The sequence below is a fragment of the Schistosoma haematobium genome, chromosome ZW (genome assembly GCF_000699445.3).
Source record: "Schistosoma haematobium chromosome ZW, whole genome shotgun sequence".
NCBI classification, from domain to species: Eukaryota; Metazoa; Platyhelminthes; class Trematoda; order Strigeidida; family Schistosomatidae; genus Schistosoma; species Schistosoma haematobium.
Window position 1 is genome coordinate 26,037,368 of NC_067195.1, and position 27,605 is coordinate 26,064,972.

The following is a 27,605-nucleotide window of genomic DNA, read 5'->3' on the forward strand; positions in this document are numbered from 1 at the left end:
TATTTTTTCAGTCTATCTTTCTCTGTAAAATAAACTGATGGTCAGTGTTTTGTTTATGGAATGTTGAGAGCACATCTGAAATCTTAGGGTGCAAAACCAAGACATGAATAATGTTGTCCTGATTGTAATACGTTTTAGACAGATGTCAATTTATGTACTAAAGGATCGTGCAGTGTTCATTGAGTAATGAGTGTTGGAAAAGATAAGAACAGAAGAAAAGTGGAGTCAATAACCAAGCAAACGCACACAGTGCACTTACATTTATTTGGGAAAACAATCGGCAGAACTAGGAGCAGATGGTTTAACTTGATACACCTAAGTTTTTATAACAGTGGTGTAAACTAAACGCTTCTTTGTCTCGTGTACATATAACATATTGAAACGCGGCCAAAATTTCGATGATGGAATATGTAGTTGTTTGTTCTATCGTATGAAGAAACAATATCATTCGTTGTAATTATCAACTAAAGGCTTCACACAATTTAATAAGAAATAAATCCCTGTCCACACAACTATGCCATGCTGCTTTTGAAGTTTTTCTCCAGTATTTCCAACGGATTTTGGGAAGTAACCTATGTATCCATTGTTATGGGGTTTCTCGCCAAAACACCTACAAAATCTCCCACTACGAGGAGATTAGAGACAAATATGTATTCAACTTTAACGGTCATATACGTTAAAAGCCATTATGTTAATTAGTTAGATTTGACTGTCATTATTGTGGTTATTACCAATATTACTCGTTGATGTTGAAAAATTATAACCACTTTGTCTTCACTGTGAATCCATAAAATTCAAAGGGTCCTCTAATTTGAAGAATTATAACTTCTGATACACATGGATGAATACTTTAAAGTGGTTCCCGAAAACTTTCTAAGTATATTTCTGGTTTTTTCTTATTAGCATGTTCTTTTTTGACGATATCATTAGTCTGCAAACACTGGACACGGAAGCGTTTTGTATGAAATATTCTTCCTTTTTGTTCATAAGAATTTGGACAATTCGATTTTTAGTGGCGCACTGGATGACCTTCGGGCTGTCGACTTTTGTTATGGTTTTTGGGGATTAGACCAACAGGAGCGTAAAAAATGAATACAAAATAGTTATCATAGCACAGAATAAAACGTTATGCCGGGAGATATTGGACGTATACCCATAATATCTCTTAGCGGATGCAAGTATTTGACCAACATAATCAATGACCTCCCTCTTCCTAAATCCACTAATGTCCCCATAAAATGTCATACTCTACTAAATGACCAGAAATTCGCTCAAGAGGCCTACAGATGTATCAATTGTCAAAACGAGGCCCTTGTTGGAGCACTGATTAAAGCTATAAGCAGTGTTAACTACGATGTGTAAGATTCCTTATTATTAATGCTTAGAAACTTTAGACAATTCAAGGATAAATCTCTTGAGCACACTATAGACTGTCCTACTTCTCCTTTGCTCCTTCGAGCCCTTTTGGAAAAGAAGCCAGATATTTTATCTGGTAAGGCTTCACAAAACATCTCGCGTCAACTTGAAGGTTTGAAGCTTTTAATGTGATGTGATATTTAGGTCTCTCCACAAATGAACTATTGGTCTCTAAAGGGTCGGCCATTAATAGGTTTAAAACAGCTGATAAGCAGAAGAGTAAGAAGCCTAAGGGTGGCAGCATCACTTATAATGCTGTGAGTGTAGCTCCACTAAAAATCTCGATCAAGAAGACCTGTACTTCAGAAGTTAAGAAAACCTCAAGTAGTGGAGAAACCCTAGATGATTATTCCACGATTCACAATATTCAGACGGTAAGTCATATCTTTGCTTTTTTGTCACCGTTGTGTGATTCGCTTACTGTAAATACGGTCTCTGTAAAAACAGCAAAATTTTGTTCCCTGTTGGACATCAAATCATCCACGTCATTTCGTGCAGATGGTTTGGTACGGTCGCAATCAATTTGTGTATTTTTAAGAGTTGTAGTGATGTGTATATTTTTAACTATTTTTAGCTAGTCACTATTAGAGATTTCCACCATTCCTGACATTATGAAGCTCTAGAATAAATGACTAGGAATTTGTTGCTTAAGTAATTGATTCCGTTCCTAGACATTCAGATAACATCACTTTTCAGGATCATGTCGCTCCCTGGCTATGTAAACGGTGATACAAAACCTCTATCTATTTAGCCTACTTATAACTTCATAAATATTCTCATGTTCCTCATAGGACAAAGTGTATGACAATTGTGTCGCTTCATAGTTATGACATATTTCCTTTGGCGGAGTACTGTATATTATATTGTTTGTAAAACCTTGTCGGACGATCTGTCTTCATGCTTGAAGTTGGTGCTTGATTGAGATAAACTCTTGTCTAAAGGCAATACTAGCGGACGGTCATCGTCATTTGTCCATTGAGCTGGGGAATTGCAAAACATACCTAAGCAACTTTGCGCTTGATTTGGCCTGTTGTTTCACCTAAAATCACCTGCTACGACTGGTAGATCCAAGGTTTTGTAGAGGAGTTGGATTACAATTAGTGAGAGCGTAGGGAGGGACGGCAAAGATGCAACGATCTGTGATTTTATCCTTTTGAGCTGACGTTTTCATTACTTCTGTGTTATTTCAAATCTCTTTGGCATTCATATTATTAACTCCAACTCGTCTTGCTGATGTGTGTGAACCGTCTAACATTTATGTGTCAGGTGTTACATTAATTATGACTGACACTACTTTAGTTACTGGCTAATGTGGAATTGCGTCTCCTAACGTTGCTCTATCGGAGTGTAGATTAGATCTCTTACGTCTCTAAAAGGACTACCACCACCTCAGTTTGGGCGTCCGAATAATGTCCCCTCTCATACAAATAATGATGATCATTATACCTTTTTATTTATCCCACATGAATAATAATACCAATGGACACCAAAATATATAAGCTCCACGCGATAATAAAATGAGATTGTGGATAGAGAAAAGAATGTGAGTATATAAAAAAGGGACTAAAAATAAGTGAGGCCAAAAATATGATGGAAGGAGCAGTTCAGTTAAGAAAAATAAAGCTAAAAAGAATCCCTTCAGTTAAAGAAGTTCCTTATTGCTTATAAGAAGAAAGTAAAAGGGAATTACAGCATTATCGCCCCTGACTTCTGTTTTGGACCGTATCTGATAATGTCTCAAGCTACCGGGTCTCATTATCTCTAGGGCCTCAACCAGGCAATCGTGAAGGACTAACAGATGCTAGTCCCGTATATCTTCCTTTCATACCTCAACATCATGTCATCAACTAGCACTTTTCCTCAGTTTCCAATCAGTTCCAGCGTCGGCAAGTAATCCACGACGTGGAGTTCTCTGGGACGATATTCGTAGTACATGTCCAGGCAAATGAAGTCGGTGTTTCAGAATGGTGACATCAGTTAAATTATCGTCACTCTGCCTGACCTACATATTGCTAATATGTTGTCACTAAGTGTTAGCAATCCTTCAGAGACAACGGTCCTGAGTGCTGTTGGAGGTATGAGGACGGTTATCACTCCCCAGTCTCCCATACTGTGGAAGGGTTCTTCTGGAGGTACCTGAAAAGGAAATCGGATTAGAGATGGTCTTAGTGACCTGGGAGCGTGACCACAGTACTCTTTAAATAACATCTCCAAACCCTAATCTTCCCGATTACTGCTTATACTCTTGCTACCTCTACCACTACGGGATTTGAATCGACAACTGCATCTCTGTGCCAAGGTGGTGTGGCAACTCGAACTGATGTACATACGTACGAAGTTCTACGTTGTTACTGACTGACTGACTGACCCAAGCGAAAACTGCTTGAGGTCGGTCACACACTACCTTTTTGTGAGTAATTTTTGTGCTAGCTCCGTACTTGTTAAGACCTTACCTCCGGAGACGGATATCCGTGGGATAAGGCGAGGTGTGCATTTTTAGGGTCGACCTTTTCTAACCCCACCCCTCCTTGTGGGAAGGCAGCATCGCTGTCATGCTGGTTGTCTGAAGGAAACACCTTACTGCTGTCACACCTCTGTACAGTCAGCAGTACGACTTCACCTCCGGACCTTGAGTTTGTTGTTTTTAGTCTTACCGTTCGAACAGTTCATCACGATAGGCAAGCCTGGCCACCACGTCAAGGTAGCTACAACGGCCGGGAGAGACAACGATAATCACATACAATGAGTCGTCTAACATCCACGATTTGGAGAGACCAGGCTTCTCTCGCATAGAGCAAAACTGCTATTACCAATACGTTATAAACTCAACCTTTTACAACCGAACTAACATCACGGTACCAATGATGGGTCAGATTGGCACTAATCCGTTTGGGTTTAACTATTATTATTATTATTATTATTTGAACACATGAATATTGGTACAAAAGGGCCCAAAATATATATGCACCACAAAAAGCAATGAGAATGGGAAGAGAAAAAAGGGAGGTAAGGAGCGTAAAAACAAAGAACAATAACGACCAGACTATTGTAAGGTAGTGTAATAATCATAATAATAATGGAGGAGACGAAAAGGTACAACCAGAAGAAATCTTTCAGTTAAGGAAGATATAACCGCATTTTTATGAAGAAAGTAAAAAAACGTTACAGCAGGATCACCACTGGCTTCTATTGTGAGCTGTATCTGATAACGTCTCTAGCCACTGTGTTGCACCATCTCTCGGACCCCAGCCAGGGAGTCGTGAAGGACCAACAGAAGCCAGCTCTTCGCAGCTATCTTTCATACCCCGACACCATGTCATGCACTGACCACCTCTCCGCTTTTTCCAACCAGTCCCAGAGTCGGCAAATAATGCACGACGTGGAACTCTCTGGAACGACATTCGTAGAACATGTCCAAGCCACCGAAGTCGGTGTTTCAAGATGGTGACACCAATTGAATTATCATCTCTGTGCCCGAACACACGATGCCGAACCTCTGCATTACTGACATGGTGTTGCCACTGGATGTCAGCAATCCTTCGGAGACAGCAATGATCGAACACAGAGAGTCGTCTAACATCCTCAACTTGGAGAGGCCAGGTTTCACAAGCATAACGCAGAACTGCTCTCACTGACGCGTTGTAGATTCGACCTTTTACAGTCAGACTGACATCACGAAGGCGCCAAAGGTGGCCCAGATTGGCATAAGCCGCTCTGGCTTTCACTATACGTGCATTGATCTCATCACTCACACCCCCACCAGCACTTATGCAGCTACCCAGATACACGAACTTCTCGGCTACGTCTATCTGCTCACCTTCCAGGGTGAGTACAGGATTAGAATCCTGCCAGTCTTGTGGAAGTACTTTGCACTTCGAAGGTGCAAAGCACATACCGTACCTACGGAAACCGATTGCTAACTGGTTAAGTGCGGATTGCATGGCTTGGGCATTATCGCACAGTAAGACAATATCGTCCGCATACTCAAGGTCGAGAAGTCTTTCTCCAGGCAACAGATCCACACCACCATTACTTACATTCATCAGAGCTGTTTCCAGAATGTCATCGATGGCAAAGTTGAAGAGGAATGGTGAGATTGGGCAACCCTGCCTAACCCCACTGCTCGGATGGAACAATGGAGAGAGGTGGTTGTATGCCCTCACTCTGCCTGAGGTGTTTTTATATAGGGCTTTTAGGATGTTAATAAACTTCTCAGGCACACCCTTCTTCAATAGACAATCCCAGAGAACAGTCCTGTCCAACGAATCGAAGGCAGCCCTGATGTCAATAAACACTACGATTGTTGGCCTTTGAAAAGTATGGCGGTGTTCTAACATTTGGCGGAGGGTGAAGATATGATCAATACATCCTCGACCAGAACGAAACCCGGCCTGCTCCTCGCGAGTCAATCTTTCTCGGGTTTTGAACAACCTACGAAGTATGACGGAAGCCAATAGCTTGGACGCAATCGGAAGTAGACTTATCCCCCGATAGTTGTTACAGGAACGACGTGAACCCTTTTAAAGATAGGGACAACTATCGACTCATTCCATGACGCTGGTACGCTCTCTAGTTCCCAAACCTTTGTAAACAACGTCGTCAATTCCTTAGTCAAAAAGTCACCACCATCTTTAAAAAGAGCCGGAGGTAAGTCATCTGGGCCAGGTGATTTGTAACGCTTCAAGAGTTGGAGTTCCTTGCGGACTTCCTCCTCGTTTGGTGGATCAGCCGTCACCGGCCATGGAGGGCAGGACAGTCTGACCGATGTTGCCGGAGCAGCAGGCCAGTTGAACTGCACTTCGAGAAATTCTGCTCATCGTCCAAGACGTCGTTGGATGTCAGTGATTGGCATCCCATCATCCTCACAGATTGTTTCACTCACACCAGACTTCTTGCTGCCAGTGGCTCGGACGAGTTGAAAGAGCTTCCGGAAGTTACCAGATGCAGCTGCTGCTTCCAGCTCATTAGCACGCTTCGACCACCAGGCTTCTCGGTCCTTACGCAAGCTTTGCCCAATTTCCTTACGTAACATCCTTCGTTTATGGTCAAACTCACGGTCACCCGGAGTAGACCGACGGGCTTCAATGAGTTGTAAGGAACCTGCAGAAACTCAGTGCTTAAAAGCGGGACGTTTCACGAACCCACAACTGACTGTACCCGCCATTTTCATGGCGTCATGCAATTGCAACCAATGCTCATCTATACTTTTCGGTGGAGTGGTAGCTAGCCTAGAGGCTAGCTCAGTTCGATACTTACTTGCAACAGAAGTTGCAACCAGATTGCTAATATCAATCCGTTGATGGCGGTCACTTCGTTGTCCACTGAAAAGTAAGGTAAGATTGGCGCAGACCAGGGCATGATCAGAGTCCAGATAGGTACTCCACAAGGAGAGGCAGTCTTGTACACAACCACGCCAGCGGTAGCTGATCGCGATGTGATCAATCTGAGTCCAGGCTTGAGATACAGAGGGAGGACGCCAGGTGGCATGTCGGCGATGACTGCGCCGGAAGTTAGTGCTAGCCAGAAACAGGTTGTGGTCTGTGCACAGTTGCAGTAGACGGTCCCCGTTATCTGTCCTGCGACCAACAAGTCCCCATCGGCCACCTAAACGACTCTCTTCTGTGCCTAGATGCCCAATCTGAGCATTCAAGTCTCCGGCTAGTACTACAATATCTGTCGAACGCACTTCCTGGAGAACAGTTAACAACTGGTGGTAGGATTCATCCTTGATTGCATCCGGGCTGCAATCTGTCGGGGCATAGGCGGAGATGACGAAAAGACGTCGTTTCTCACGCCGATCTCTTCTCACTTTGATGGAACTTTCTAATCTAACAGTACATAACCGACTGTTAACGGGGATCCAGTCGGTTAGTGCTGCCTCAGCTCTAGCGCTTAGTGCGACACCAACGCCAGCAAGACCAGACTAAGATGCCACAGGGCCCCGGATGAACGCACGTAAAACAAGCTTTTTGAAGCGTAGTACTTCACCAGAGTCTTGAATACGAGTCTCGGATAAACAACAAACATCGATATTAAGACTTTCAAAAGAAATAGCCAGCCCTATCTGTTGTTCGACCTGCATATGTGTGAACGTTGAAGGCAGCCAGTTTGAATGGTGCAAGTGGTTTCAGAAAAACTGCTTCAGTACTCATATTCGGTGGTAGCATACAATTTTCAACCGGACAGTGACTCGAGAACGTTTAGATACAGTCGAATTTCCACCAAAGACGAGCCGCTGTATAAGTATAAAAGAGGGTGAATAATGTGGAAAATAATAATAATAATAATAATAATAATAATAATAATAATAATAATAATAATAATAGTAATAGTAATAATAATAATAATAATAATAATGACAATAATTGTAATGATAATAATTTGAATCAATTGATTGTTTTTCGAAGCGAGAAAAGTAGTTTCCATAGACATAGAGAGTTCATCATGTGTGTGTGGGCTGTGATACTGCCTGGGTGCCCGAACCGAAGCAGGTGGTTATCTTAGGGGGCCACACCCCGAGCCTTTGACCTAAAGGTCTAACCCACAAGGCAGTGGAGCATCGTAAGGAGATGCAATCCCATGGTAGCCGGTGACCAACGATTGGTTCATACGCCATTTGTTCCCGCAGGATACTGGAACCCATGTGCACCATTGGTTTGTGATCCGGTTAAAGCGCCGGACATTCGCTTTTCGTCCTCATTTTCGTAAACAACACCCCCGCCACGAGAAGGCAATGAGTAGGACTTCCCTGGCAGTGGCTGTATACGCGCGGCCGTGTGAGAGTATTTCGAGAGGGAGAGCGGACTCTCCCCACTCTCGGCCGTACCAGGGCATTCGGGGGCTTGAGTTTAACTACACATAAATTGACCTCATCACTCACACCACCAGGACTTACATATCAGCCAGCTAGTCGCAACGTTGGACCTGGTAAATCGACTCAACTTACCATACTAAATTAGCTCAGAGATGAGACTATCAGGCCAAATCCTTGAATAGTAGAGATAGTAACAGTGTCAGTAGTGATTGCGAAGAGTAGATATCGAAAATACGATTCAAGAAAACATAGATTAGTTTGTTAACTACAGAAAAGTTATGAGGGACTCAGAAGCTCAGAATTTGAGGGAAGACAAATTATGAATGCAAGTGCTCCATTCCACACAATTTTGAGCCATGTAATTCAAAGTCTCGAACCAAGTAGTTCATACCTATTAACATAGCTCAGTCCTATTGTCAATGACTTCATGGACTGATGTCAGTGTTTTGGTTTAGACGTTTCTAACTCTCTTCCATCTTACTTCTACACCGAACAACATGACCCGTCGAGGTAGGCGATGGTTAGGCATACGTAAAACATCTCCCAACCACCCCACTTGATGAAGATTTACTGTCTCGTCAATAGATTTGCCGTTTTTGTCTAGTATTCTATTTCAGGTACTGCTTACTTCGTGGTCCCAAAATACACATACAATACTTCGAAGACACCTATAATTGAATACCAGTACCATGTGAATATCTTCTATCCTCAATCTCCATGTTTAACATCCATAAAGTAGGATACAGCTAACTGCTGCACAACAAATTCGTCTTTTAGTTGGCAGACGAATATCTCACCTACGCCACAAGTGACGCAAGTTTACAACAGCCAGTCGAGCCTTTTGAATCTATGATGAGATTTCGTCGAACAGCATACCATCAGTACTGCTTCAACTCCCAAAATAAGTGAAGTGGTTTGGGCGTTCAGTTACTTCACTCCTTATCATTAATACAGGCGATGACGCAAGCCAATCCTGAAGTTTCACCATACATTTGAGGGAGAGAACCGCATCCCAAACACTCTTGCATTGTTTAAGGTAGTCAGAAGACTGCATTTTGTCAGTGTCTTCACCAAACGGAACTATATAATCCGCATATTATTAGTCAGAAAGTTAATCTCTTGGTAGGAGTCAGACAATGAAAGTGTTATCTCGGAAAGCATGTCTATCACAAAGTTAAATAAAAATAGAGAGAGCAGACAACCCTGACTAGCACCACTTCGTGCGCCATAAGCTCTTACTCGACGAGTAGTGTTCTAGTAAAGAGCCTGCGCATAATTAGTGCACTTTTTTGGTACGTCTTTCAATGGCAGACACTGACGCAGAGCTTTACGATCAACGTAGTCAAATGCCGCCTCTGGGTCGAGAGATACAATTATGTTCAGACGTCTAAGAATATGTTTATGTTCCAGAATCTATCGAAAGGTAAATATTCGGTCTATACATCCACTTTCAGGTCTAAAACCAGCTTGGTTTTCTCGAGTTTGCTCTTCACGAGCTTTGTTTAAGCGTCAAAGTATTATCGAGGCTAATATTTTAGATACTATATTAGTCGGACTGATTACTTTGTGATTGTCACAAGAAGATTTCCGTCCTTCCTCATACATTTGGACGGTCAGCGATCAAGACCAGTCAGATGGGGTTACGTCCAGTTCCCAGATCCTAGCCGATATTTCAGTTAGTGTAACTGCTAAACCTGGACCACCATTATTGTAAATTTCATGAGTTAGTCTACTAGACTCTTCTGCTTCTCCTTACTTTAGATTATTTATGGCCTTTTCAACTTGTAAGATTTGGAGTTTATTTATCAATTTATTTGAACACATAAATTTTGGTACAAAGAGGACACCGAATACATATGCGCCACACAAGTCACTTGATTTGTGTGTGAGCTGTGATACTGCCCGGGTCCCCAGACCGAAGCAGGGGGTTTTCTCGGGGGCCACTCCCCGGGCCCTTGACTTACAGGTCCAATCCACAAGAAGGTGGAGCCACATTATGAGATGCAGTCCTATGCTAGCCGTTGACCAACAGTAGGTTCATACAACATTCGTTCCCTAAAGACCCTGAAGCCCATGTGCACCGATGGTTTGGAATCAGGGTTTTCCAAATTCCCTAGGTGGACCCTTCGTGTCCACCAACCCGGTTGTGTCAGACATTTACCTTTCGTCCTCTCAATTTGGTAAACAACACCCCGTCGCGAGAAGGCAGTGAGAGTTGGAGGAATTACATAAGTATACCTTACAAGTTGCTTGGAAATAGTGAGTAACTGAAGTGTTGCTGAGGGTCAGTTCAATTGTTCCCTAAAATGTGCTGCCAATTGGTACACACACAATTAAAATGAAAATGACGACATCTACTGAAAATTGAATTCTCGCTTCGATTTACAGTCAAACAATTCACATTATTATTATTATTATTATTATTATTATTATTATTACTATTATTACTATTACTATTATTTACTACGTCATTTATTCACTCTCTTTTATTCCCGCCTTATGTATCCTTATTTTTCGACATATACAGCAGCTCGCTTATGGTGGAAACTCGGTTCTATCTAAACGTTCCCGAGTTACTGTCCGGTTGAAAATTGTATGCTACCACCGAATATGAGTACTGAAGCAGTTTTTCTGAAACCACTTGCACCATTCAAACTGGCTGCCTTCAACGTTCACACATATGCAGGTCGAACAACAGATAGGGCTGGCTATTTCTTTTGAAAGTCTTAATATCGATGTTTGTTGTTTATCCGAGACTCGTATTCAAGACTCTGGTGAAGTACTACGCTTCAAAAAGCTTGTTTTACGTGCGTTCATCCGGGGCCCTGTGGCATCTTAGTCTGGTCTTGCTGGCGTTGGTGTCGCACTAAGCGCTAGAGCTGAGGCAGCACTAACCGACTGGATCCCCGTTAACAGTCGGTTATGTACTGTTAGATTAGAAAGTTCCATCAAAGTGAGAAGAGATCGGCGTGAGAAACGACGTCTTTTCGTCATCTCCGCCTATGCCCCGACAGATTGCAGCCCGGATGCAATCAAGGATGAATCCTACCACCAGTTGTTAACTGTTCTCCAGGAAGTGCGTTCGACAGATATTGTAGTACTAGCCGGAGACTTGAATGCTCAGATTGGGCATCTAGGCACAGAAGAGAGTCGTTTAGGTGGCCGATGGGGACTTGTTGGTCGCAGGACCGATAACGGGGACCGTCTACTGCAACTGTGCACAGACCACAACCTGTTTCTGGCTAGCACTAACTTCCGGCGCAGTCATCGCCGACATGCCACCTGGCGTCCTCCCTCTGTATCTCAAGCCTGGACTCAGATTGATCACATCGCGATCAGCTACCGCTGGCGTGGTTGTGTACAAGACTGCCTCTCCTTGTGGAGTACCTATCTGGACTCTGATCATGCCCTGGTCTGCGCCAATCTTACCTTACTTTTCAGTGGACAACGAAGTGACCGCCATCAACGGATTGATATTAGCAATCTGGTTGCAACTTCTGTTGCAAGTAAGTATCGAACTGAGCTAGCCTCTAGGCTAGCTACCACTCCACCGAAAAGTATAGATGAGCATTGGTTGCAATTGCATGACGCCATGAAAATGGCGGGTACAGTCAGTTGTGGGTTCGTGAAACGTCCCGCTTTTAAGCACTGAGTTTCTGCAGGTTCCTTACAACTCATTGAAGCCCGTCGGTCTACTCCGGGTGACCGTGAGTTTGACCATAAACGAAGGATGTTACGTAAGGAAATTGGGCAAAGCTTGCGTAAGGACCGAGAAGCCTGGTGGTCGAAGCGTGCTAATGAGCTGGAAGCAGCAGCTGCATCTGGTAACTTCCGGAAGCTCTTTCAACTCGTCCGAGCCACTGGCAGCAAGAAGTCTGGTGTGAGTGAAACAATCTGTGAGGATGATGGGATGCCAATCACTGACATCCAACGACGTCTTGGACGATGAGCAGAATTTCTCGAAGTGCAGTTCAACTGGCCTGCTGCTCCGGCAACATCGGTCAGACTGTCCTGCCCTCCATGGCCGGTGACGGCTGATCCACCAAACGAGGAGGAAGTCCGCAAGGAACTCCAACTCTTGAAGCGTTACAAATCACCTGGCCCAGATGACTTACCTCCGGCTCTTTTTAAAGATGGTGGTGACTTTTTGACTAAGGAATTGACGACGTTGTTTACAAAGGTTTGGGAACTAGAGAGCGTACCAGCGTCATGGAATGAGTCGATAGTTGTCCCTATCTTTAAAAAGGGTTCACGTCGTTCCTGTAACAACTATCGGGGGATAAGTCTACTTCCGATTGCGTCCAAGCTATTGGCTTCCGTCATACTTCGTAGGTTGTTCAAAACCCGAGAAAGATTGACTCGCGAGGAGCAGGCCGGGTTTCGTTCTGGTCGAGGATGTATTGATCATATCTTCACCCTCCGCCAAATGTTAGAACACCGCCATACTTTTCACAGGCCAACAATCGTAGTGTTTATTGACATCAGGGCTGCCTTCGATTCGTTGGACAGGACTGTTCTCTGGGATTGTCTATTGAAGAAGGGTGTGCCTGAGAAGTTTATTAACATCCTAAAAGCCCTATATAAAAACACCTCAGGCAGAGTGAGGGCATACAACCACCTCTCTCCATTGTTCCATCCGAGCAGTGGGGTTAGGCAGGGTTGCCCAATCTCACCATTCCTCTTCAACTTTGCCATCGATGACATTCTGGAAACAGCTCTGATGAATGTAAGTAATGGTGGTGTGGATCTGTTGCCTGGAGAAAGACTTCTCGACCTTGAGTATGCGGACGATATTGTCTTACTGTGCGATAATGCCCAAGCCATGCAATCCGCACTTAACCAGTTGGCAATCGGTTTCCGTAGGTACGGTATGTGCTTTGCACCTTCGAAGTGCAAAGTACTTCCACAAGACTGGCAGGATTCTAATCCTGTACTCACCCTGGAAGGTGAGCAGATAGACGTAGCCGAGAAGTTCGTGTATCTGGGTAGCTGCATAAGTGCTGGTGGGGGTGTGAGTGATGAGATCAATGCACGTATAGTGAAAGCCAGAGCGGCTTATGCCAATCTGGGCCACCTTTGGTGCCTTCGTGATGTTAGTCTGACTGTAAAAGGTCGGATCTACAACGCATCGGTGAGAGCAGTTTTGCTCTATGCTTGTGAAACCTGGTCTCTCCGAGTTGAGGACGTTAGACGACTCTCTGTGTTCGATCATTGCTGTCTCCGAAGGATTGCTGACATCCAGTGGCAACACCATGTCAGTAATGCAGAGGTTCGGCATCGTGTGTTCGGGCACAGAGATGATAATTCAATTGGTGTCACCATCTTGAAACACCGACTTCGGTGGCTTGGACATGTTCTACGAATGTCGTTCCAGAGAGTTCCACGTCGTGCATTATTTGCCGACTCTGGGACTGGTTGGAAAAAGCGGAGAGGTGGTCAGTGCATGACATGGTGTCGGGGTATGAAAGATAGCTGCGAAGAGCTGGCTTCTGTTGGTCCTTCACGACTCCCTGGCTGGGGTCCGAGAGATGGTGCAACACAGTGGCTAGAGACGTTATCAGATACAGCTCACAATAGAAGCCAGTGGTGATCCTGCTGTAACGTTTTTTACTTTCTTCATAAAAATGCGGTTATATCTTCCTTAACTGAAAGATTTCTTCTGGTTGTACCTTTTCGTCTCCTCCATTATTATTATGATTATTACACTACCTTACAATAGTCTGGTCGTTATTGTTCTTTGTTTTTACGCTCCTTACCTCCCTTTTTTCTCTTCCCATTCTCATTGCTTTTTGTGGTGCATATATATTTGGTGCCCTCTTGTACCAATGTTTAACTGTCCAAATAAAATAAAATAATACTCTAGACTGCTCGCATCGGGTTTTACATGTCATTGGTCCGATCGATAATTTACTACTCTCCAATTGGCGGTATCATTACGTTATACATTAACAGGGCACACAGGCTACAAGTTATAACAATAAGTTTATAATGTTTTCTGTTCGGGTTAAATTTTGCTCGCATTGTTCAGAAGACTGTATTTATAGATATTATAAATGGCTGGTTTGTCATCATTTGACTTCGATTTGATTACAAAATCCTCAAAGAGAAACGTCTGTGAAACGTGAGATATTTCATGCAATTAGTTCCCTTTATGAATTTAAATGGAGCCAGAACAAATATAGATGCAGAATACTATGAATTCATTGTATGTCGTGGTTATCAATAATGACTATATATATATATATGAAAATTTTCAGCTCTTACCACTCAAAACCATTTGTACCTTTTGGTCTGAATATAATTTACTACTTGGCTTATCCTTATTTGTAACCTAAAGTCATCTATAAATGTCATTCTATTCGAAAGTTTATTCTTTCCCACAGTTTCCAGTTATGCCCATTCTTTGCGATGTTATAGTTGCAGTCAGTTGATTATATACATAGACCAGGAGGTATCCTTGTATATCCTAATTATTTGTTTTTATCAACTATGCACATCGTAGACATTGATGTGTTCTTTACATCTATTTCTAAACAAATAACTCATACTAATTTTGTGGCACTAAAGTAATATTATTGTTCAGGTGTCCAGTTTACTTGTTGCTGATAAAAAATCCATTTGTTGTGTTAGCGGGACATAGACAGGATTAAGGCATGTTCCTTGCATGACTGTTTTGGTGCACGCTGATTGGCTCTTTCTTATCCAATCAACACTAGCAGATACTTGGAAAAGACTTGAATCTTCTCATGTAGAAACTAAATGTATTAACGTTTTTTTATTACTTCCATCTACCCTTGTTATTTGGAATATAATTTTGTTCCTGTTCACCATTGAAAACCTGGAAGCACGGCCGTTTCGTGCTATTGTGGGACTCCTCCTCAGTGCGCACCCACAATTCCGCTCGCAGGATTCGAACCCAGGGACTTCGGTCACGCACTTAAAATTGCTTTATAACTTTCTACAAATTAATTCTTTCTTCCCGTACTATATCCTTATACACAATCTTTCCTTTATGCATTACTACCATTGAAGTGATTGATTTTGGTGTTCATCTTGCGCTAATGAGGTATAGCAACTCGGACCGATGTATATATGTGCCTGGCCCTACGTTGTAGCTGATTGACCAACACACGTCTACTCTGCAAGTCTGAACAGATGTCTAATGTTAGCTATCGCTGCTGCCTTTTCCATCTCTTCTGCTTTTGCTACCCACCACTGCTCAAGATAATTACATAGACTTTTTATCAGCCTACATATAAGCTACCTTCTCTCCGTATTGTGTTCGGAGCCAGAAGTGATGAATTTCTGAACATCTCTCAGTTCTGTAGACTGAAATGAAATCCACTGGTTTCCTGCAATCCTTTGGTTTAAGTTACTAGTAGGTATCACTGCTCTTTCCACAGTTTGAATATCATGCCAAACTACCTCAAGTTGGATATCACTCACGGTTGACTAATTCATACATCAACTTGAATACACAAATTATGGAATACTTGTATCTGTTTACTATCAAGAGAATAGGCACAGACTCCTGTCAGTTTCGTAAAACTACCTTAAACTCCAAAAGTTTCTAAATAAATGCACATAGATCAAACCAAGATATATTAACAGTTCACGAAGTCATTGACTATTCTATTATTATTATTATTATTATTATTATTATTATTATTATTATTATTATTATTATTATTATTATTATTATTATTATTATTATTATTATTATTATTATTATTATTATTATTATTATTATTATTATTATTATTATTATTATTATTATTATTATTATTATTATTATTATTATTATTATTATTATTATTATTATTATTATTATTATTATTATTATTATTATTATTATTATTATTATTATTATTATTATTATTATTATTATTATTATTATTATTATTATTATTATTATTATTATTATTATTATTATTATTATTATTATTATTATTATTATTATTATTATTATTATTATTATTATTATTATTATTATTATTATTATTATTATTATTATTATTATTATTATTATTATTATTATTATTATTATTATTATTATTATTATTATTATTATTATTATTATTATTATTATTATTATTATTATTATTATTATTATTATTATTATTATTATTATTATTATTATTATTATTATTATTATTATTATTATTATTATTATTATTATTATTATTATTATTATTATTATTATTATTATTATTATTATTATTATTATTATTATTATTATTATTATTATTATTATTATTATTATTATTATTATTATTATTATTATTATTATTATTATTATTATTATTATTATTATTATTATTATTATTATTATTATTATTATTATTATTATTATTATTATTATTATTATTATTATTATTATTATTATTATTATTATTATTATTATTATTATTATTATTATTATTATTATTATTATTATTATTATTATTATTATTATTATTATTATTATTATTATTATTATTATTATTATTATTATTATTTAGACATAAATATTGGTACAAGGAGACACCGAATATATACACGCTACGCTTCATCATTCGATTTGAGTGATATGCAGCTAGCCGGTGACCAACAATAGGTTCGTATAACATTTGTTCCCTAAGGACCCTGAAGCCCATGTGCACCGATGGTTTGGAATCAGGGTTTTCCAAATCCCCTAGGTGGACCCTTCGTGTCCACCAACCCGGTTGTGTCAGACATTTACCTTTCGTCCTCTCAATTTGGTAAACAACACCCCGTCGCGAGAAGGAAGTGAGTACGCCTTCTCTGTCAGTGGCTGTATATGCGTGGTCATGTGAGATCATTTTGAGAGGGAGAGCGGGGTCTTCCCAACTTCGACTGTACAAGGGCATTGGGGATTCATGGAAAACCTGTTGGCTTTTACAATCTGATAAAATATTTATTGCTTCTTGTATCAAGTATTAGCATCCCTCAAATATACTATCGTTTGAAATTTTAGGCACTAATAGTAAAGTGATTTCGATCTTTGAAGCCTAAACCAGGTGGTCGAGTTTTTCAATTGTATATCAAACAGCCTTGTAAACTTCTTGTAATGCTGCACAACTTCTTTACCCCTTCTTTTTCATGGCTGGTTTGGTATTCATTGTATTTTATACCACCGATCTGTAATTAGAGAATAAAATTTCTTGCAAGCATATGTTCTATGTATGATTATTTAGTCAATTAATTTCATTGGACGATCATTGGTAATTAATGCTAGTATAAACATGAGTAATTTTATGTTTTTCAGTAATATTGGCCTTTATTATATCTTCTGTTTCCATGCTTCTATGTTGTTTGTAATAGGGAAATTATCTGGATAAAACTGGAACATGTCTTGTAAGAATAGCTACCCACACTCTCGATTCTCTAAATCGTTCAGCAAGCCAAACACTTGGTTCTACTACTGAATCCCAGAACAACCCATCCTATTTAAATAAATCAAAGAAATCAGAAGATTACACTGAAATAACTGACGACCCATCGAAGCCAATCAATTCTACGGGTTTGGTCTCTTTAAACTCCACGATAAATCTCGTAAAAGACCAGACTAATTACACACTATCAGATTCATCGGCGAATATTTTGATTGATGATGCATCAAGAGTGGAAGTCCCGTCGACATTTCATACCTCTCACTCTCCGTGCGAAGCTGATCAGTTGTGTACAGAACAATCCCCATCTCCTAAAATTAGTGATCTCACCTTTGGATCGTCGGGTTATGATACGAACTCAGCTCAAACTCGGCGAATCCCCGATCCAGCATTGTCCCAAATCTTTCATTCTGTGGCTCTCTTTCACACTTACCAGCCTACATGCGAGCCCGACAAAGGAGTGGATAACGAAGGTGGTGGCCTTTTTGACGACTGGGTTGATGCACCGAAGCTTTCGGAATCACCAGTTATGTCTGTTCCTACAGTACCAAATAAATCTATCCCCCCTGGATGTACTTCTCAGACCCCTTGCATTTCATCTACATCAGCAGCCATCAAGGAAAAGTTATGTGTCTGTGCTGATAATGAAACAATGGGGAGTTTTCCTCGTAGTCCTTTGTCTACGCTTGCGATTAGCTCATGCCCAACCACTTCAGGTAAAAACATCCCTGTTTCGTTTCACAATGCTACCTCTGCAGTGAGTATATCCGCTTCAGCAGTGGCAGCATCTCTCTCAATATCCAAGGTTAATACACCATCACCTACGAGATTGTTTGACTCACTTGATGAAACTCTAACTACCAACCTGTCTACTTGTAGTGCCTTGGAAGAACAGGTGAATTGTACCCCTCATGGACTGGCGGCGTATCTACCCCGTTGTAATAATCAGCGAATTAATTCCGCACATCCATCTGTATTTTCAAATGAAGATGTTCCTGCAACTTTTGCAAACTCAGTGTCTCCGAGACCAGCTTTGTCCCCGGCTATTGATTGCATTGACCTAAATTCTGTCAGTCCGTTAGAAATGACTGTTCGAACTTCCGGTTCGTTGAAAACCATCGGCTTCTCCGGTAACGGCCCAACAACTTACTCAAAGCCAAAACAAAATGGTCGTGGTCGTTTTCATCTGGAAAGCACAGAGGTGGAGGTAAAATACATTTCCATGTTTTAACAGTATAGTCTCAATTTATGTCCTATATATATATATATATATATATATATATATATATATATATATATATATATATATATATATATATATATATATATATATATATATATATATATATACGTATATGTATACCGAAACTATTCTCCGAAGTTTTTGTATGTCAGCCTTCGTGATTTTTTTTAAGGATTTACATATAATTAGTGAGACTAGTAATATTCTATCACTGTTTTTCTAGAAATCTTTTACCGAAGGATCCGTATCACATGTATCCGCTAACCACTATTGTATACGTAAATATCCACTTGATAGTCCGAAATATCTGACTCTAAATAACTCTGAGTCGAGGAAATTAGTCAGTTTAGCTTGAACAATCGTAGTCATATTGTAGTTTCTTCCTAAATCAGAATCATAAAAGTAGTCATGTTCTATTTTTCGATATTACTTTTGTTATTAACGTAATGTAGAATTGCTATGGTTTTCTTGTGCTTGACTGTTTCCAAAAGTACTTTTACTGTTTGTATCAATTCTCAGGTCGCCGTAGACGAACTGAACTTGAAGAACTTAAGAGGTGGAGTGTCTTAGATCACGCAAATCCTGGTTTCGAACAAAAAAATGAGGATCTTTGCGAAGTCCGCTATTCATCCCAAAACTCGGTTACCGGTCGGGATCCTGGGACTACGTTTGCTATATCAGAAGCTTCGGTTCAGACTGCTGTTTCAAAAAAGGATATTTCAAACTTAAATTTCTCGGATGTATGCCACCAGTATGGTGGTTTTACAGAGGCTCTTGTAGAACGTGTCAAGCGGCGTCGACAACAGCGTGAAATGGAATCTAAGGGCTTTAAAGCATCACCAAATAAAGAGACACTCAGGAGTTCCTGTGAAGTTTCCCCTCTCTCTACCCCATCTCCAGGGCAGAGTCATCTCAAAGTCACTTCACCTCTTAGAATGCATAAGTCAGCCAGTTTACTAAAACGTGAAAATAAAAAAGGTACTCAACGTACAACATTCAAAACAGAACGTGAGAGCCAAGGAAAAGGAGGTAGCATTAGTGCAGCTGTAAATGACTATACCAAACTAATCCAATCAACTGACAGTGATTGTTCGCTGTCTCCTACTAGCACAGTTTTATCATCTGTTCAGTCTAATTCACCATCCATGAGTAGTGTCCCACCTATTAACAGTTTGCAGCCTAGCCCTCCTGTTTTATCATATCAGAAAATCGACTCAACTAGTAACTGCCATACACACGACACGACTGTGTACGACAGAACAGCGAGATCGTTTGTTCCGTGTAACGTCAAGAGTCCCAACATGGCATCTAATTCCAACGATGATGTTGCTTTAGTCTCTACTTTTTCCACTCAGGCAAATGATCAGGACTCTGATTTCTCAGATGCAAAGAAAGCTCATGCTACATCACAATGGAAAGATACAAAGTCGTCGTTGACGTGTAATTACCGAGATCCAGTCACTGTGCAGGTATGTTTATTTAGCGTCCTTTTGGTATAATGAGTTAAGTCCATCATTTATTTTTATATCCAACAAGAGTAAATCCCGTCACTGTATTGACTGCTCTTATTATAAGTATAGCACTCAGTAAGGTCACGGTCACACAATTTGTTAGAAAGTGGGCTTCACTGTACACTTATTGCATGAGCCATTTCTAAATAAATTTTCAGATAATCTTCCTGGAACATCTAATGACCAAAAATATTTAATCACAAATTCTTTCCGCATCTTGATCCTGTACTTCCACAAACAAGTCAACACGTTTACACATTTTTCTATTTGTGAGTGACTTTTCTCTGAAAATCTCTTCATAATCTGTATAACTGATTCATAGGCTATTCAAGTATGAGTCACTGACAAATGTATGTTCAAGATCTTTAAACGGTTAAAGTTTTATCGTCTTCATGTTTCGCTATCTTATAGCAGGGATTAGCTGTGTGATTCATCTTTTAAGAGTTTGATTTATTTGAAATGGTGCTTTTAAGAGACATTAATGCATATCTATGTATTTGCTTGGTATAGGTCATGTGCATGAACATATATGAGTTTTTTCCCTTATATATTGTAGTGAATTGTTTGATGTCTTCCAAGAACATAGATCGTTGGTCTTTTGTTCTCCTGTACTCCAATCATATACATTTTATAAAGGAAAAATGTGTGGTATAATAGGGTAACGAGGATTTTGCCACAAAATAAAGGCATGTTATGATGTGATAAGATGGGGAAACTATATCGTGATGGCAACAATAAAGACGGCTTAAATAGGTTCCATATCAAACGCATATCTTACTGTTTATGAAAAACAGCGTCATACGTCAATACGATCTCCATTAGTTACTATTTCGGATCATGTGTTATAATGTTTCAAACTACCGAGCTGCATAATTTCTGATTCTTTATTCGGTGGTTTGTAGTGAAATAACATGATTTGATAATGATATCCTTCATTCTGAAAGCTTTTGTCCACCTTTTACATTTACTTTCGCTACGAATTAATGCTTTGCTTAGAAGCTATTGAGAGGACATGTGTAAAATAAGTCTTGCTTTCCATGAAGTTGCTTCAATTTTAGGGAACTGTAACTTAACGGACTTAGCACAGCAGATGTGAACTCCGGTCTGCCTACTTTGGTTTGACTAACCGTACGGTAACCCTAACGTTCAGACTATGTGGCTCAAAATCAACTTTAAAAATGTATACCTGGCAAATTTGTTGCACATGCGAAATGATAACACATATGCAGCTATGGTCTTCAGTACAATCATACTATCGAATTCCGACATAGTTTGTACAATGTTGTCACTGTGTATTGATTACTGTGCGAAATAAATATGGAATGATTAGGAGAATTGTTTCGGAGTAAGGAGGGGATTTCTCCAAAATATGTTTTATAGAAGAGGTGGCTCATATGCTTCTTTGGTGCATGACCATTGATTCACTATTACTAGCAGTTTTACATCCTGATCTTCACAGGATAGCAAGAAGTACAAATATTTAATTAGTTAATTGAAAACATAAGATTGTTTGTATCTGCTTATCATTGTATCATTGATGCTTTATTATGAAATCTGGTGAAGAATACCCGAATATCATGTGACTTAGGATATCAGACTGTGATTTGTTTAGAAGATATTAAGGGATATTGCTTCTCACCTAAATTGTTTGATATTAATTCTCTGTGATAACCAGCTACTGAATATTCTCGAGACGCCTTCAAAGTCGCTTCTTGTATTGTTTGTTGGTAATTAGAAATCTAAAAGTAAAATGACATGAGCTTCAGTGTGCTGGTGTTATTATAAGATACGTTTTGTAATACTACTTATGGTAATCGGTCACAAAGTCCTGAAGATAATTTTCTGTTTTTGGCTTTGTGGTTGGGAGTGGCATCCAGGATGTGCGTTTTGTTTTGGACTCATCAATCGGATGTTCCTACACCTGAAATTCACAAAAATTCTAATCCAATACCCATCGATTCAAACAGCGTCACGTTATCCACTAAACCATTGTGCCATGGTATCCACTAACCCTTTAATGTTAATGGTAGATATTTTTCTTTCTAAGGTTTCGTAATCACGTGTTGTGGACATCCAGGACTGCACTTAATCATTCTCTATTACCATATAGGATCTTCAGACAGATATCTCGATACTACTAAGATTTGCAAAGACTTGGTAAAAATCCGTATGTGTTATCAACATCGATTCATCCTCCCGGGATATACACATGCAAATGGAGACTGAGCAAATTTCTGCCAATCGGCAAGCGAAGTCTGTAAAAAATGGATAACTTATTTGACCGTTTCGAGTTTTCATCCTTATTTTGCTTTGTGATACTGATAATACGATTATTTATCATTTATGAATTAAAGCAAATATCATGGTAATAAATAGGTATCATTATTTCTCAGTATTCTTCTTATTTGTTTACATTTCCCAACAGCTATTTTAACACCAACTTTTTAAATATATTCGATTAAAAATTTCTCAGCATTTTATTAAATAATTGGTGCTGATTTTAGTTTCTCCTTTATATTATTGGGTCACCATCTCAGCAGTCTGTCAGTCGTCAAATAATTCAACATTCTTCAGCGTCAAAAATTGAAAACTCCTGCCATTTTATCGTTTATATTGGATTCAGTGTATTATGATGATATAAAATATAATCCATACTTAGTAGTATCATTATTAGTGAGGTATCAATTATTTTCCTGTTATCAAAGACTTATAAATTGTCTTTTACGAAGCAGTTATTGTTCTTGTTAACTTCTATGGTTATGTTTGAGATTTTTTTCTGACTTAAGGGATCTGGTGTATAATATAAACTTAACTGATATCCTTATATCTACATAATAATAGTGGATTACTTATTATTTTATATAGATAACTTAATGCACCAGAATAACCAATAAGTCCACCAAAAAAATTAATGACATATTTGCCTATAGAATTCCACACCTAATTGATGATTTGTTTGTGTATCACACGATTGTATTTTGTACTATGGTTTCGTATTTTAATAAATCTACGATTTTAGTTTTAATACTATCTATTACTTTGTTAAGTGGATTTGTATTCCTTGTAGTTTTCTATCGAGCTATAACAGTTGGCAACGTTAGCTAATGCAGTTAAGCGTCGTTCAGATCATTTCTTTCTTGCGACATACTTCGCTTCGGTGTGGAGCTCATTACCGAGTACACAAATTGATACTCAATCGCATTATTATTCTGTTATTTTTTAATACCAAACATTTTTATTTCAGTTAGTTTTTTGCATATTTTCAGTTGTACTTTCATTGACTTTTATCTATAAGTTTTTCGGTTATTATTGTATGTGAATATATTTTAGTCTTTCAGATCTCGTTCAATTCATGGATCTTGTGCTCGGTCAAATAATTCATCTCTACATTTGCCACCCCTCTTACCCTTGAGTCGCTACTCTCCTAGTTTACTTCATAAACCATTGTCTGTTGATGTGTTAGAAAGTGCTAGATGTCAGGACCACGTTGGTAAGTAACATGGTTGTTACAATTCAGTTGGTGGAAAATTCATTTGTCACTTTAAAAATCCTAGCATTTTTAATTAGTTTGAGACTCAATCATTAAAATTTTCTAAGTAAAGTATATTTGCAACTGTTTACTTTGACGGGCTACAATTTTTTAAAGCATTCATATTGGCTCAACTACTTGTTTAAGACCACAATTAAGTGAAACGTGTAATAATATTCCAATATCTGTTTTACAATAAGTCAACTAAAAAACAGTTTAGCAAAAACTATAAAGCTTTCCTAGGTTACTTTGTATGTTACGTTTTATGTTATCTCTGATCATAAGTCGATTCGTTATATCACTCATCCCTTATTCACTTGAGCTTTTTTCATAATGTGTTTCTACTACTTTGATAAACTATGAACGTTGCCATTTTGGTTTGTCATATCTAAATTATCATGTAAGTGGATATAACCGAATTTGATTTTTGTATATTGTTTTGATAATATTGTTGATGTGTATGGCTTTTGTACTGATTGTCATTTCCTTTTCTTGCACAACCATTATTACTGACAATGCTAGTCAAAAAAGTAGCTTCTACCTGCCGTTAATATCTCGTTCTTTTGACTAAGCGGACGCTTTTAGTTCAACATTACTCTCGTTTATGCCTTAGTTCTCATTCCCGGTACTTTAAGAAAAACAGGTTTAGATATCCATTACAGTAGAGGGAGAAATAATCCATTATAGAAAAAAAAAATAGTGGAATTCTTGGACATTCTAACTAAATATATACCCAAAATCTTTGTTGTAAAGTTCATTTGATTTTCATGCAGAATCCGTTAGACGTGTGTGAGAGTTTCAGATGTTCGAATTTATCCATACTAGAAACGATTTTCAAGCTGAATAGGAACAATCCTCTAATTAATACCATAGACACTTTACTCAGAAGAGAATAAGGATGTTCGCAAAATACTTTATACTGTGTTGGAAAAAGAAGAATAAGTATTTAACTATGTAGCAAATGATTTTGCGAATCAAATAACATGACAGATTAAAAGCACTGAAAGGGATAAAACTACATCTAATAGACATATATATGGAATAGAGACTTCCTAATATACACTTTACCCCCCATTTACGTTAATATTTGTACAAGGTATATAAAGTAAATCTTTTAAAGAAATATAACGGAACTATTTATATTTTATTTATCTTGTAGACTCAGGTTAAAATACAAATTCTATTGACAAGTGATTTATAAAATAGATACACCAATGGCTTGGAATAATAGTATTATTACGATAAATTTTGACTTGTGTTCGTGTGACTAGAATAACTAATTGTTGACAGGTGAAACTCTATATATGTGTGTAGTTGCTGGATCTCCATTCCATTACTTATGTGATACTTGAAGTTCCATCATTGCGCTATGTTTTTCTCAAATATGCTTAAGTCTAAAAATGTTCACATTAAGTTATAGTTTCGGACCCCGCCCCACCTGATTTGGCTTGAGCGACTAGGTATTAATGTAAAAAATCAAGGTGATTTAAATTAAATAAACAAATTTAAATGTAATAAAGCAAGAAGTAATGTTAATAAGTAGCAAAGCTGTTAACTTAAGCTTTGAAACTTTTCCCACGTTCATGAAACGTAGACGAACATACCCAAGTTTTTGATGAAAGTGAAAATACTGCTTATTTGCCATCAAGCAAAACTAAAAAGCTATCGCGAAAAATTCCATTTTCCTTAGCATTGTTTAGTTTATTGATGTAGATACTTAATGAAATTAGACTACACTCTCCCAATGTTATAAATCATCTTCAGTTAGCAACAAAATTGTAGGGTCGAGAAATTAAATCTTGTAAACAATTGTTTATTTGTATTTCAGATCTCATATTCGCTTTTGATTATTTAAAGGATTCCACGAATCTTTTTAGTGCTTGCTATGTACTTGGTATTATTTCATTCCTGTTCATTATAATAATTAGTACTAATAGCAATAAATCTCTATCATCCAGTAACAAATCTTCTAAGCCTCATGTTTGGTTTGTTTCATGTTCTCATCCGTTATTCCTTTCGTTGATTGTTTGAAATAATTTGGATATTTTTTCCTGGAACGTTTAATCATTTTTTATTTTGGTTCAGTTTATGTATCTTGGTCAATCCTCTATTTAAATTGCAGTAGGTAATCAATTGTTTTTTTTATGCCGTACCTGATTTATCTATTCTTTACAAACTTTTGGTAAATGTACTTTATATATGAACTATCCCCTAGTTAAACGGAGTTAATTCAATATGTTCGTTTGATTACAAATTCTCTTGTAATTCAGAATTTTTTCATCCACTTATCTGATTATTAAAAAATAATCTACTGAGAAAATGTACGTTAATGGGTATATGAATAATCGAAATACTAAACGTAGCCTAAGTTTAGACATGTTTTACATTGTTTGTTTTGTTTTATTTAATATATCACAAAGATTAATCTTCAGAACAATATGAATTATTGTTAGTGAAAGTAGTTTACCCTCATCTTTATTTTTACTCTACAGAATGTAGTATGAAAGATATGCCTTCACCACAACCGTGTTCTACACATCATACGTATTTGAATACAAAAGCAACTAAGAAGCCTGTCGTGTCACTTACTGATCTGTCTTTCGGTCATCTCACTGTTGATGTTTCCTCAAACTCAAACATTTGTTCGTCTGAGCCGAGTCATAGTGTTTTAGATAAGATTTCTAACACAAAACCTGAAACAATGAATTCTCATTTATGTAAACAATTCGATATTTGTCCAACCCAAGTAATGGATGGTCAAAATGTACCGTCAAATCAAAGTGAACCCAGTGAATCCAGCAATAGTAGCATAGCAAGTTCGTCTCCAAGATTGTTTTCAGGAATAGATACTGCATGTGGTTCTGATCACAGGTGTCGTACACCAAGTACAATAGCCTATACCCACAGCTCTGCCATGGAAGATAATGATGACGATTCCCCTGACGTCAACTGCCGTCGACATGATACAAATCTAGATGTTGGTTCTGATTCTGACTCTTCAGAAATCAAATCTTGTTCTGCTTCCACAGATCTTGATGCACCGAAAGCAAACGAATTCGGTTCCTTCTCACCGTCTTCGTTATCTTCTATCACTGATGATGTAGCTACTATTTTTTCTGATGAGCATGAATTTGAACACTCTCGTCAGTCAGATTACTCTACATCAACTGTTCTCCATCAATTTACAAACCGTCTAAGCAAAATTTTACGACGTGTTGAAGAACTTGATTTGCTCCAGTTAGCAGCCGTTGTTCAGAGCAAACTTGGTACTGTCTGCAAAAGGAGTTCCTCTGATCAAGAGGATAGTGATGAGTCCTGTGCGCGCAATAATGTTTCATCCACTTTTCCCGATTCAGCTCGTCTTACTAAACAAGAAATCATGTCGTTATGCTCCGATTCAGCTAAAATCCGATTTGCTGGGTCCATGTCAACGATACCAACAGGTCGTTTGGTTCGATTTCTAACTTTACTGTTGGTAAATATGCAAGAAGCTGCTTCCGTTTCTCCAAATATTTCAAATATTGTAAGTTAGTTTCCATCTACATTCTTGTCGTTTTCATTTCATTATATGTTAAATCGTTGAATACTGTTGTCTAAAGCTAGATGCAATGATTTTGTTGTATTGTTTCAACAACCACCTTTTTTCACCTCTTCCCATATCTTTTGAGATAGGGTTCATTCACTGTTCACTCGATCATTG

At 38.5% G+C, this 27,605-nt stretch overlaps 1 protein-coding gene across 2 annotated transcripts in view; it reads left to right on the plus strand.

The window, feature by feature from the left end:
• The first annotated feature begins 971 nt into the window (after window positions 1-971).
• The window catches only part of SCC2_1 (Sister chromatid cohesion protein 2), a 61,955-nt gene continuing 35,321 nt past the window's right edge, over window positions 972-27,605 (plus strand). For both annotated transcript variants that reach the window (XM_051210840.1, XM_051210841.1), the window contains exons 1-7: window positions 972-1,358; window positions 1,395-1,528; window positions 1,561-1,790; window positions 17,555-18,829; window positions 19,385-20,334; window positions 23,707-23,866; window positions 26,398-27,428. In XM_051210840.1, coding sequence (XP_051070855.1) covers window positions 19,678-20,334; window positions 23,707-23,866; window positions 26,398-27,428 — 1,848 coding nt within the window. In that variant the 5' untranslated portion in view covers window positions 972-1,358; window positions 1,395-1,528; window positions 1,561-1,790; window positions 17,555-18,829; window positions 19,385-19,677. The remainder of the gene's footprint in view (window positions 1,359-1,394; window positions 1,529-1,560; window positions 1,791-17,554; window positions 18,830-19,384; window positions 20,335-23,706; window positions 23,867-26,397; window positions 27,429-27,605) is intronic.